Source organism: Pezoporus occidentalis, unplaced genomic scaffold, assembly GCF_034315485.1.
Source record: "Pezoporus occidentalis ecotype Australia unplaced genomic scaffold, CSIRO_AGI_Poc_V1 ctg68, whole genome shotgun sequence".
Lineage (NCBI taxonomy): Eukaryota > Metazoa > Chordata > Aves > Psittaciformes > Psittacidae > Pezoporus > Pezoporus occidentalis.
In genome coordinates this window covers 5,541,555-5,553,275 of record NW_026916030.1, presented here as the reverse complement: position 1 = coordinate 5,553,275, position 11,721 = coordinate 5,541,555, and the positions used below count along the sequence as shown (strand labels likewise).

General features: G+C 58.1%; 1 protein-coding gene across 2 annotated transcripts; it reads right to left on the bottom strand.

Annotated features, from left to right (window-relative positions):
• Window positions 1-1,841: 1,841 nt before the first annotated feature.
• On the bottom strand, window positions 1,842-5,082 carry ASB6 (ankyrin repeat and SOCS box containing 6). 2 transcript variants are annotated; one of them, XM_062641236.1, is made up of 7 exons: window positions 4,792-5,082; window positions 4,207-4,388; window positions 3,781-3,887; window positions 3,308-3,416; window positions 2,749-2,835; window positions 2,113-2,574; window positions 1,842-1,956 (listed from the first exon to the last, which is right to left on the bottom strand). In XM_062641236.1, exons 1-7 carry the CDS (start codon window positions 4,902-4,904, stop codon window positions 1,898-1,900), a joined length of 1,119 nt encoding a protein of 372 aa, XP_062497220.1. In that variant the 5' UTR covers window positions 4,905-5,082; the 3' UTR covers window positions 1,842-1,897. The 2 variants fall into 2 exon arrangements, with proteins under 2 accessions (XP_062497220.1, XP_062497219.1); XM_062641235.1 differs by having other exon boundaries at window positions 1,848-2,574.
• Window positions 5,083-11,721: the final 6,639 nt, after the last annotated feature.

Below are 11,721 nucleotides of genomic sequence, written 5' to 3'. Positions count from 1 at the left end.
CTCCTGCACGTGGGCTTTGTGGGACACAGCGCCTTGGCTTGATGCCGCCTTCAGGGGCTCTGGAGGGGAGCAGGAGGGCATCCCCTGCCAAGAGGTGTGCTCCTGGGCACCAGCACATTGCTGACACTGCAGCTGCACAGGACTCCTGCTGAGGAGCAGGAGCACAGAGCACCTCTGTGACATTCTGGGCTCTGTTCCTTGCCTGGGTGTTTGGCTGTTTGCTGCTGGTGAACTTGCTGCTACTGACAGCAACAAGCTGGGAACGGCAAGTGGGAGGAATCCCTGCCATTGCCCTGCAGTGGGCTGGGGAGGCAACACCAGGTTCTGGGGCTTGGCAGGAGCCTCTCCTTTAAACCCACGAACAGGTCTCCCCAAAACAGGAGGTGGAGGGAATCCTGGCTCCTCCCATTCTCCTCCAGTAATGGGTAACCCAGCTGCAGCCCTGGGAGAGCACTGGTGTGCTCCAGGCATGAACAGGGACCCCGCTCTGTGCTGCTGCTGCGGGCTCACAGTGATGCCCAGCACTTTCAGCCCCAACGCTGCAACACTGGAGCTGCTCCCCCAACACCTCCCAGTGTCACCCATCTCCTCCTTGGCCATCATTTTCCCCAAGTCTGGCCATCAGCTTGTGCCCACCAAACCCAGCACACCTCAGCCAACACTGGCACAAGACGGTGATCCCAGCAGAGGCCCCAGTTGCAACCTGTCCATCACACACAATCCCCCCTCTTCCACCCCATCTCCTGCAGGAGAAACAACCCCCTTGTTGCTATTACAGAAGGCCTCATTTAATTGCTCATTTCCCATTCCAGACACCAGGGGAGTACTTGATGACATTATTATTTGCTTTAAACATCAATTCATCAAGATGCAGAGCTCCAGTTCCACAGGGTGGGAGAAGGGAAAACACAGGAGAGCAATGGGAGGAGACAGCCCTGCCACAGCCAAACTGCTGGTGGATCCCAAATCCACCTGTTACAAACTGAACCTGCTCAGAATAGGGATTTTCCTCTTTTCATCCCCTTCTGCATTTCATCTGTCCTCCATGACAAAAACCAAATCAACAAACGGGGGGCTCAGCTCCAGAGCCAGTCTTTGGCATGGCACGAGGAAGCCGATGCCTGGAAAGGGAAGGCAGACAAACAAGGCATGGCAAGGCTGGGACATGGGGCTCCCAGAGTGTGCAGGCTTCAGCAGCGGGTTGGCAAGAAGACCCCGAGTCTTGCTGCAAGTTCTTGTTCCTAGGAAGTAGGCACTGGAGACCCGAGGTCCTGGGAGCAGTGAGTGAGGGAAAGAGCTGAGGAACAAGGAGGGAGGCCAAGGCACTCAGCAGTCAGCCACCCATTCCTCATCCTTGCACAAGGGAGCACACCACAAAGCAGGGAAACATCCAGTTGTCTGTGTGTTTTGGAGCCCAGCACCTCCAAGATGCCTTTGGTGGATGGTCCTCTGTGCTGGGAGGATGAGGTGCGGAAACTCAAGAGGGTGTAGAACCACACCAAGAAGCCAGGCTTGCCTCCACCATGACTGCTCCCACCACCACGACGAGAGGGAGGAGACCAGGAGCACCTCTTCCCCCAGCACCCCAAAGCATCTCAATGTCACCCACCCCGGACCTGGCAGGGCTGGAAGGCCGAGGGCCAGGCTATTTCTGCCCAGCCACACTGCCCCAACCACCCCACTGCTCCTCCCCACCAGCCCTTCCTTTAAAACCCACACAAACCAGCCCCCTGCCCCAGGGTCCAGGGAGCCACAGGGCTCTGCCCACTTCCCCATGACATGCTCCAGGGCAACGGGGCCTCCACAGATGTGCATGTGGCATTATGCCCAAACCATGGACAGAGAAAACTGTCCCAGGGCAGAGATCTGGTGGCACACGGAGAGGTGCAAGTCAGGCTCAGAGGTCCTCCTGCCCGGCAGCAGTGTGGTCAATGAGGAGGTACCACTTCAGCCTGTCTGGAAGAGGTAGAGCCTTGATTTTAACATCTACTGGCCATGGTTTAAGGCACTGCCGGATGAACACCCTGCAGAGATGCTTCAGTGCCTGCGGGGAGCGCTCCAGCTGCTTCAGAGAGCAGAAGAGAGTCCGGATCTTCTCCCCGTGGTACCTACAGGTGCTGGTGTTGACCTCAAAGTTGCTGGGCAGCTGGATGGCTTGTGAACTGGCCATCATGAGCTCCAGCAGAGTCTGGCCCTTCTGGATGAGGTCTGTAAAGAAGCTGTCGTCTTCGGAGACGCTGAGGTGCGAGCAGAGGCACTCGAAGATGATGTGGAAGCCGGACCAGCACGAGGGACCATGGAGGGAGCAGTTGTAGGCAGCACCCGACTCCAGCAAGAAACGCAGCAGCGGGAAGTGGCTCTTGAAGCTTTTGAAGCAGAGGTGGGTGAGGGAGTCTGGGGCCGGGCACTCGCTGGGGTTGGCACCGTGGGCCAGCAGCAGCTGTGTGACACGGAAGCAGAAGCGGCTGATCACCTGCGCCTCCTCGCTGCTGCTGCACACCATCTCTCCCAGCAGGAAGATAACGTAGGTGAAGACGGTGTCACCATCTTTGGTGGTGGCCCTGACATCTGCACCTGGAGGAAGGGACAGACGAGGTAACCGGTGCTGCAGACCACGAGGCAAGGACAGCACTAACTCTGGCACTGCTGGGCTTTGCTCTAGCTCAAGCAGGAACATAAAGGACAAAGAATCAGCCAGAAGTAGCCCTGGAGAGGTTGTGGGTGGAGAGAGAAAAAGGTTGTTCTCACCTCCTTCCAGCAGGAGACGGATGCTCTCAGTGTTGTGGATCTGGACACCATCGCTGCTGGCCAGGGCATGCAACAGCGCTGTCTTTCCTGCAATGGAGCAGGCAGTGAGATGAAAACGGGGTGACAGCCCAAAAGGCAGGAAGGAAAACAATCCACCCCACCAACCAGACAGCTGAACATGGGAGAGACAACGCTTCTCCTTCTGGCAGGCTTCCACTGATCCCATGATGGTGCACAGCTGTGGGGACAGGCCACACTTGCAGGACTGGTAGTGGCCCCAGAGGGCATGTACGCCACATGGGCTCCACAGGGCTATGGAGGCACAATCCCTTCCCATCTGCCATGGCCTGCGTGGAGCTGGTCTCAGCCCCCTTCTGCACCTGACACAGGCAGCAGCAAGGAGGAAACACACAGCACCAGGGAGGGTCTGCAGCCTGCACCCAACTTCCAAACCATCCTTACAGCAGAAAGACGGAAGGGCCCAGACCCCCTGTCCCACTCCAGCCCACCCATGAGGGCTGCCTGCTGGGGCTGGGGGGGCTGCATGGGGCACACAAACCATTTTTGTCAGCTGTGTTGACATCGGCCCCCAGCTGAAGCAGCCGCTGGAGACACGGCAACCGCTCCGGCTCCTCGCTGGCCAGGTCGAGGGGGCTGCTCTCATGGATCTGCACAGAGCAAGAGGGAAATCAAATCACTACAAGTATTAAAGACCATTTGTGAGTGCCTCCTGCTGGGGCTCCATCACGGCCAACATAAGAGCATATCTGAACCCACACCCCAAAACCAAAGGGAGCCTTTCCCTGGTGCACAGGTTTCTCTCCTCCCACCCATTGCTCTATGGCAGAAGCAGGTTTGCTCAGCCAAAGGCAACCTGAGCTTCTGCCACAGCATCAGCGTGCTACAGGCCAGGTTGCCAAGGGGAAGGGGCATGCAGTGAGGCCCGGGAGGTGGGCAGCAAGGAGGGCTGTCCCCACACGCCAGCCCCTTGCACCTAAGTCTCAAGGGAACTCAGCGTGGCCATGCCCATACCCGGTCTCTCCGGTTGATGTCAGCCCCGTGGTGCACCAAGAGCTCCACCATATCAGGCTGGTTACGGAGCACAGCGATGTGCAGGGAGGTGTAGTAGGTGACTGGATCTGAGGACAAAACACAGGGTCAGAGAGAACAAAGGGCTCCCCAGAACAGCCCAGACATGGGCCAGAAGTGGAAGGGGACGACTGGGAAGGGCCCTGAGGACACGGCGATGCCCACAGAAACAGGGCTGTCATAGCTCCTTGGGTCCTGCTTTGCAATGGCTCCATCTCTGGCAAAAGCCCCCCATCCCTGTGGCTGGGTCTGCACAAAGGCTGCCACAAGGCCCACCCATGGCATCCCAGCAAGGAGCGGGGGTCTGGGCCAGCAGCACCCTCTGTGTCAACCCCAGCTATCAGCACTGCCCCTTCCCACCATTCTCACCTTCAAAGCTGAGGTCTGCTCCAAACTCCAGGAGGATTTCTGCAGCGGGAACGAGCCCCAGCTCGGTGACCTTCAGCAGGGCATAGCTCACACCTTCCTGATAGAACGGGGAGTGCGTCTCCCTCTCCAAGACTCGTCTCACAGCTGAGAGCTGGCTCCGGTCGCTGCCCAGACAGGCAGGGCTTGAGACACAAAAACAGCCACTTACTCAATCATGGATGTCTCATGGGGGTCAAAGTAGCACCAGGGAAGAAGAGGCCCTGAGAGGTTTCCCCTCTCACCTCATAACCACCACTTCTGAGCTGTTGGCTGTGGGATTGTGCAACAGCATCAGGGTCACAGCTAAACCCGGTTAGGTTTTATTGCCAGGGGTCAGGCAGAAAGGGCTGCTCTTGGGAGTACATGTACTGCCCAGGTTAGCTCTGCTCCCCCCCTCCATTCCAAACAACAGCAGCAAAAGGAGGGTCTGTGCGATGGGACTGGGGTTTGCTCCCAGCCAGGGCCATACCTGACCTCAGTCACATCACTGAGCTCCAGCTGTCGCCCCCCAAAACACCAAGGGGGTGTTTGACCCCATCCAGTTACCTCTCAAGAGCGCTCTGCCTCTCCGCATCCTGTATCACCAGCAGCCCCAAGAGCTCGTCCACCAGGGGCTGGTACTCGAAGATGATCCTGCGGAAGCCGTGCAGGAAAGGCATCGTCCTTTGCTCCACGCACAGACCACGCAGGGGCCTCCAGCATGGCAGTGGTGTCCCCCCCTCGTCACGCACGTCTCCGGCAGCGCTGCCTGGTTTCCAACGGTCCCTTCCTTCCCTTTAAAACAAACCAGCACTTCCAGCAGTTCTGCAGGCACAAAACACCCCAGCCTCCCTCCCTCCCTCCCTCCCTCCTCATGTGAGCACCAACCACCGCGGCCACCTCCTCCCACACAGCCAAATTATCTCCTGCACACAGAGCTGCAGACCGCAGTTATCCGGGCGCAGGAACACCCAGCACCGGGCACAGCCCAGGCTCGGGGCAAACCCCGGCTGCAGACACCGGCCCTGCCCCAAGTGCCAAGGGAAGGGTGACCAGAGCAGCGAGGAGCCCCCGAGCGCTGCAGCCAGGACCCCCCGCCTGCCCTCGGCGATGGTTAAAGCTGGATCAGCCCGAGCCACACAAACCCGGGGGTGGGGAACCCGAGGAGCCCCCAAACCCCACTGCACCCGCGGGAGCGAGCGCGAAGGCCCTGAACCCCCCCAGCGGCCGATAACGCCCCGGAGAGCCCCAGCGAGGACCTCACCAGAGGGAACCCGGAGCTCGCTCACCTGCCCCGAGCCGCCGCCGGAAGCGGAAGCCTCCGGTTGTACCGGGAGGGGCGGGGCTGCGGCGCGGCCGGCAGGGGGCAGCACAGGGCCGGGAGCGGGCGGTGCTGGTGCGAGCGGTGCCCCCGGTCCTGCCGCCCGCCCCCGTGAGCGCGCAGCTGGGTTCAGGTGCGCACGGGGCCGTTTGCGCGCTCAGCGGGTACCCCCCCGCACCCGCAACAAGCGCGCAGACCCCGAGTGCACCGGCACGGCCCCGCCGGGCAGCCCAGATGTGCACAGCTGCTGCCGCACACCCGCACGCGCAGGGGCACGCACACACACACACACACACACACTCATTGCTGCATCCCCCTTTCCAGCCCCTATGATGGCTCCGGCTCTGCAACCCCTGATGTGGTCGTGCAGCCCCATGCAGCAGCGCAGTTCCCTTCCCTAGAGCACCCACAGCGCGGCTGCTCGCCCCGACCCGCGGTGGGCTGGGGGGGGTCTGGGGAGGTGGCATCGAGTGGGTGCTGCCTCCCCCCCCGGGCTTGAGGGGGCTCGGGTGCTGCTGCCCGCAGCACAGCCAGCCCCTGCCCTGCTGGAACAGCTCCTGCAGGAAGCGTTACCCCGGGATTTAGCAGCAGCAGCAGCATGGTTTTGTACTGCTGCCCTGGTGGAACTGCGGGCGCGGGGAGCTCGGCAGAGCCGGCGCTGACTGAAGCTGCCTTGGGTTTCCTATTTACGTATTTATGTTATTCTGATGGAGCTCTTCCAGATTCCAGGAGGCAGCCGTGGCCCGGGGGCACAGGGGGCCAGGAGGCCGTCCCGCTTGGGCATTTTTCTGACATGCTGTCACAGTTCCCCCCTGTTTCCCACCCTTCCCTTCCCCGCACAAAGTGGGGGACTCACCCCCTGTCTGCAGCCCCCTGGGGGTTCCAGCCCCTTTGCAGAGTGGGTGCTGGTTCCTGGTGACACAGGGACTTGGCGCTGTGTGGACTCCTCCAAACAGCTCCCCCCGTGGATAGGGTTGGGGGGGCATCATCCCCGTGCCGTCCTGAGTGAGGGTGGGAATGACCCCATCCAAGCACCCTGGCAGGGCTTGAAGGGGAAAAACAGGAGGAAGAGTAATGGGGAGTGAGAATTTCTCCCTCCACATGGAGGATGCTTTATGCCCTATGAGTTGGCTTCAAACCAGCCCAACCCGGGGAACCCCATGGCAGCTGAGGCTCTCAATCCGGTCCTAATGCCACCTCAGTGCCACCGGTGGATGGGTAAACCCAGACCTGGACTCTCCATGGTGCCAGTAAAGCCCAAGCACTCCACACTCCAGTAAACCCTCTGCAGTCAGGGTGGCAGCACCAGGCGCGGTCACTGTCCCTGGCTGCATGGCACCCGTGGGGACCATGCCACGGTCAAGCCCTCCACCAGACCCTCCTCTAGGGGTAAATCCCCTCTGCACTCCCCACCATTAGCTGGGAAAGGAGGGCGGGTAAGTGTGGGTCACCCCATTGCTACCTCTGCCCCCCACAGTGTCGGACCGCAGACACTGTTGGGTTGCCAGCCCAACCATTTCCTCTAAGCCACATGGAGGCTCTACTCCCACCCCTATAACCCCCGCTGCCTAGAAAGAAGGCTTTGGGGTTGCAGTGGGGGCCAAACCCTGCTCCAAACCAGCTTGGGGAGGTAGCAAGCCCAGAGACCCAAGTGCTGACACCTTTCCCTGGCCATCAGCCCACCAGAGCCCTTCCCTGGAGCATCCCTGCCGTGGTCCTGCCATGCCCATGCCATGAACCACAGCCTCCAGGGAGGTGACTTCCCCATCCCCACGTTTCTTGTGTGAAACAAATCCATTTTGCGAATAGGGATATCGCTGGTGTGGTCGTTTGGGGCGTTCGAGTACCCAGCTACAACAGCGTCAGGATCTGCCCTCTTCCTCCCCATAGCCTTGGCGGGGCGGGCTAGGAAGAATGCGAGTTGGCTATCCATCAGGGAGACAGAGCAAGAGCCAGCCGAAGAAAGAGGGGCATTTTAGGAGGAAAGCCAGGGAAATTTGATCATTAAGAAATCCTCCTGGCTGTCTGGGGGAATTTAATTAAATTGCTGGAAAGGGCTGCACGCACATCTGGATCCAATATGTGCAGCTTTGATTTTTTTCTTTCTTTCTTTCTTTCTTTTTTTTTTTTTCTTAGTTCACTCTTTTCCCATCTCGCTGTTGAAGGAGGGGAGGGGGGGGGGAATAAAAGGGAAATAGCAGAGCCACGGAGCATTGGTTCATCTGGGACTGGGATTCCTGGCAGGGAAAAAAAAGAGGGAGAGAAAGAAAGAGCAAAAGAAAGAGGCAGAAGCAAAGGGAATAAGAAAGCTGGGAGAAAAACCCTTCTCCAAGGGCCTGGCTGTGTGTTTTATAATGCCACCGACCGCAGAGACAAGGAGCTAGGAGGGAACGGGGGGAGCTGTGAGAGCTGGAGGGGAGCGGAGGAGAGGAGCTAGTCCAGGGCATGCTGTGCCTTTGGGGTCTGGCAGCGATGGAGGGGGAAAGAGGAATTGCTCAGTAGATAGAGAAATACCATTCCTGCTGGGAGCCACAGGCCTGGCTCGGGGCCCTTAGGGATGGGGCAGGATGGGGATCTCTGGTCCCCAGCCCTGCCAGGGCATGGCGCTGGGCACAGCTCCCATTGGAACAGATGGGGCAGGCAGCCCTGCTTTCCAGAGCCAGGTAGGGACTGATCCCCAGCCATTCGCTCCAAGAGCCAGTCACCAGGTCCTGGCCTGGTACCCCCAAGGCCCACTATCTCCCATACTCCATACTATTTCCTCTACTCCAAACATCATTATGGTGGAGCAAAGAGCATCTCCATTCCACCCCCTTCCACCCATGGAGGATATGAGTCAGACAGCCCAGTTTCTCCACAATATAATAACCAAAGGGCAACACTTGGGGAATATGAAGAATGAGCACATGGGTACTGAAGGGAGCAGCACCAGCCCAAGCGGTGCTCCAAGGATGCTGCCCCATCACACCCCAGCTACCGCCACATTTTGGGAGTGAGGAGGAGGTCTGGGGCTGGCAGAGCTGGTGAGCACTGTGGAAGCTTGAGATGTTATCACAGCCTGAGAGAAATGTCAGGAAACCCCTAGGAGGGCAGAGTGACATTCCCAAAATAGATCCCTTTTCTCCCTTAAAAGAGAGGAAGATGAAGGACTGACAAACAGAAACACATTCATCCCAAGGGCTGCAAACCTGGAAGGCTCTGGCCACATGAATCCCTGAGGAGCTTGGCACAGCCTTGCCAGCTCTGGTCCATCAGCCCATCAGCTCCAAAGCCGGACTCAGCAAAACCCAGGCACATGGCATCAAGCAAAACATCCCTGTTTGGCTTCACCTCCAAACCATCCCTGCTTTGCCCTTCCCAGCTCCAGGATCCAGTTTTAATCACCTTAAAGATATGGTTTTTACCCTAAAAAAAACACCCCAAGAAGAGCTTGCACAAGAGGGTGAGGAAACACCAGGAGGGGGGGGTTTCAAACAACCGGGTCTCGCTTCGGATGCCTTGTGTGGCTGGGGGAGTTAAAAAGGAATGATGCTGAAAAGAAGAAGGGGGGGGGGGGGGGGGGGAAGGGCAAATCCTGCAGCTAAAAAGGAAATTGCATTAATACAGATTGTTTTATTTAAAAAAAGCAAAGCCTGACCTCTACTTCAAAAAAGTCATTAGACATTCCCCTTCTGAAAGGCCGACAGGGGATATTACTGAAAGGCCAGTTAATTTCTCAATGACTTACTGTTCTTGCTCTGCTCATGGAAATGTGTAAAGAGTCGGAGGGTAATTTAAGGCACCCTGCAGAAAGGTGTGTAAATCTTTGCATGTCTAAAGAAACTTTACCAGACCGCGAGGATTGGGAAAAAAAGGAACGTGCTTGCCCCTCTTTTCTTTTTCTTTTTTTTTTTAACTTTCCTTTGGAACTCGGATCCCCTTTGATCATAAAAAAGGTCATATTTCACCCAAAAAAATATCAGCAATCACAGGGCCCGAGGAAGTGCGAACCCAAGGGGGTTTCACCGACGATTATTCCCTCCATTTAATTATTTAATGCCATGAACCGAAGGAAAGCCGTCTCCCCTGGAAAAGCCAGACAGTTCAAGAATAAGGTCTGGCCCTGAACAAGGAGGAGGAAGAGGGTTATAAATGGGGCTGAGGCTGCTCCATCCACCCTCCTGCCCTCACCCCTTCATAGGCCAAGACCAGCCACCCCTTGCCCCCCCCCCCCCCCCCAAATAATCACAGCAAGATGTTCCCAGCCTTGGGGTGAAGGGGAAATGCTGGGGAAGGAATGGGGGCTTCTCACTGCTCCAGGCCCCTGTTAATGCTGAGTGGCCAGTGGGCATCACCAATGGGTCACTGTCCTCCAAGGGGATGTCTCCATCCCCCAGGTTGGTCCATGAGGTGTTCCTGGACATGGCACCATCGCCATCCTGGGAAGGGTCTGTACCTGCAGCCATGGTGACGAAAAGTAGGATCAAGTGGGTACCTCGTGAAGGAAGGGTGGCATGAGGCTGTGCTGGGTCACCCAGGGTCTGGGGGTCCTGAGGGTAATGAAGGCATCTCCCACCCAAGAGCAGGGAGAACCAGGAGGGCTGATGGCCATATATCCAATCTATGCAATATAATATATGATATATGTCATCTATATCCTAATAAACCCATTGAGTGCATAACCACCGTGCACAGCATCACCCTGGCACCACCCACCACCGGGGACCCATCCAGCGGGGTGCTGGGCAGAAGTAAAACACCCGTCCGTGGGGAGCAGCCCAAGGGAAACAGGAGCAGAACATGGTGTGACAACCAGCCCGTGATTTACACAGCCAAGGCGGCAGGACCAGACAGCGGAGCTGACTCCTAAAGTGCCACCAGGGCCAATAAATGGGGCCAATAGGGCCAATAAACGGACCCCAGAAAAGCAGGCGAGGGGAAGGGAGGTTGGGCTGGCTTGTTTGCACACTCGAGGAGCCCCCCGTCGAGCCGGAGAGAGCCAAAATCTGCCTTCAGCTACACCCTTTCCAAGCTGGAGAGCTCTGGGAAGCTGCTTCCCCGTCAGGAAGATCAGATTTGGCAGCACTGGCTGGCTTCAGAACCCGCACGCCTCCGACTTGAAGGGGAAGAGAGCGCAAGAAAAGCTTTCGACAAATGTTAAAATAACTCAGGCAGGGGTTTGCCTCCCTCGGCCGCGCTGGAGCGGGGATGATGTTTATGAGCTCAGAGCTGGGCTGCAGCGAGCGGCCCATCTCGCTCCGAGATGTGGGCTTGAACCCTGCGGGCGCGCAGCCCCGTCCAGATGTGCCTGCAGCGCCGGGCAGCAGAGCGCGGCTGGAGCCGGGGAGGGGGGAATCAGAACCGTTCACCTCTCATTTCTGCTCATGCCCCCAGCCCTCGCTGGACACCAGTAACAAGCCCCCCTCCCTCCCACCCTGTGCATGTATCTCTCTATATATATATAAATATCATTTTTAAAGAGGAAAACTCCCTTTTCCCTCTCCCGGTGGCTGGTTTTCATTAGGGAGGTTTCTTTCTAACCCCAAGGGAAGCAGCCTATGAGTTTTTAACTGTGGTGCAGGACGTAATTATCTCATTAAGGCGAGAGAGCCAGGCTTTTCCCAGGAGAGGTGACCCTGCTCAGGGGTTGATGGCGACCGGTTAAGGGGGGGGGGGGTGTGTTGGAGGTGGAGGGGGACCGTGTCCCCCCGCTAACCTGCGGGTCACCTCTCCCTCCAGCCCCATTTGGGAATGGGTTTCCCCAGCTCCTCTCTCCCCCATCCCTCCTCAAGCAGCGCAGCCACTTACACTTGTTGATAGAAGCACTTAAAGCAGAACTTGGGGGGGGGGGGAAATGATGTGGATGGGGTAAGGGGGGGGGGGGGGGAAGCGGGTCTCCCTCCCTGTGTCCCCCCCCTCCCCTTTCCGCGGCTTGGCTGCCGGCGGTGCTCGGCCCCTGGCAGGGGGCAGGTCGCCGTGCCGGGGCGGGGGGGGGGCGAGGGGCCGCCCCGCTCTGCTCGGAGCAGGGGCGTTTGTTTGAACAGCTCCAGAGCAAAGAGCAGGGGAAGAAAGTTTGGGCTGGGAGCGTGGTTTTTTCCCCAGACGTCAGCACAAGGCGGAACAGGGGCTGGGGAGGGAGCCGGGCTCCCAGGGCAGCCGCGATTTATTTTTTTCCCCTCATTTTTAAAAGAAAAAAA

Excerpts from the sequence above, each read along its gene's own strand:
- ASB6 (XM_062641235.1), bottom strand. The coding sequence starts at position 4,904 with ATGCCTTTCCTGCACGGCTTCCGCAGGATCATCTTCGAGTACCAGCCC. Across the intron at positions 3,417-3,780 it reads ACATCAACCGGAGAGACCGG|ATCCATGAGAGCAGCCCCCT; the intron begins GTATGGGCATGG and ends TGCTCTGTGCAG. Across the intron at positions 2,575-2,748 it reads CCGTCTCCTGCTGGAAGGAG|GTGCAGATGTCAGGGCCACC; the intron begins GTGAGAACAACC and ends CCCTTCCTCCAG.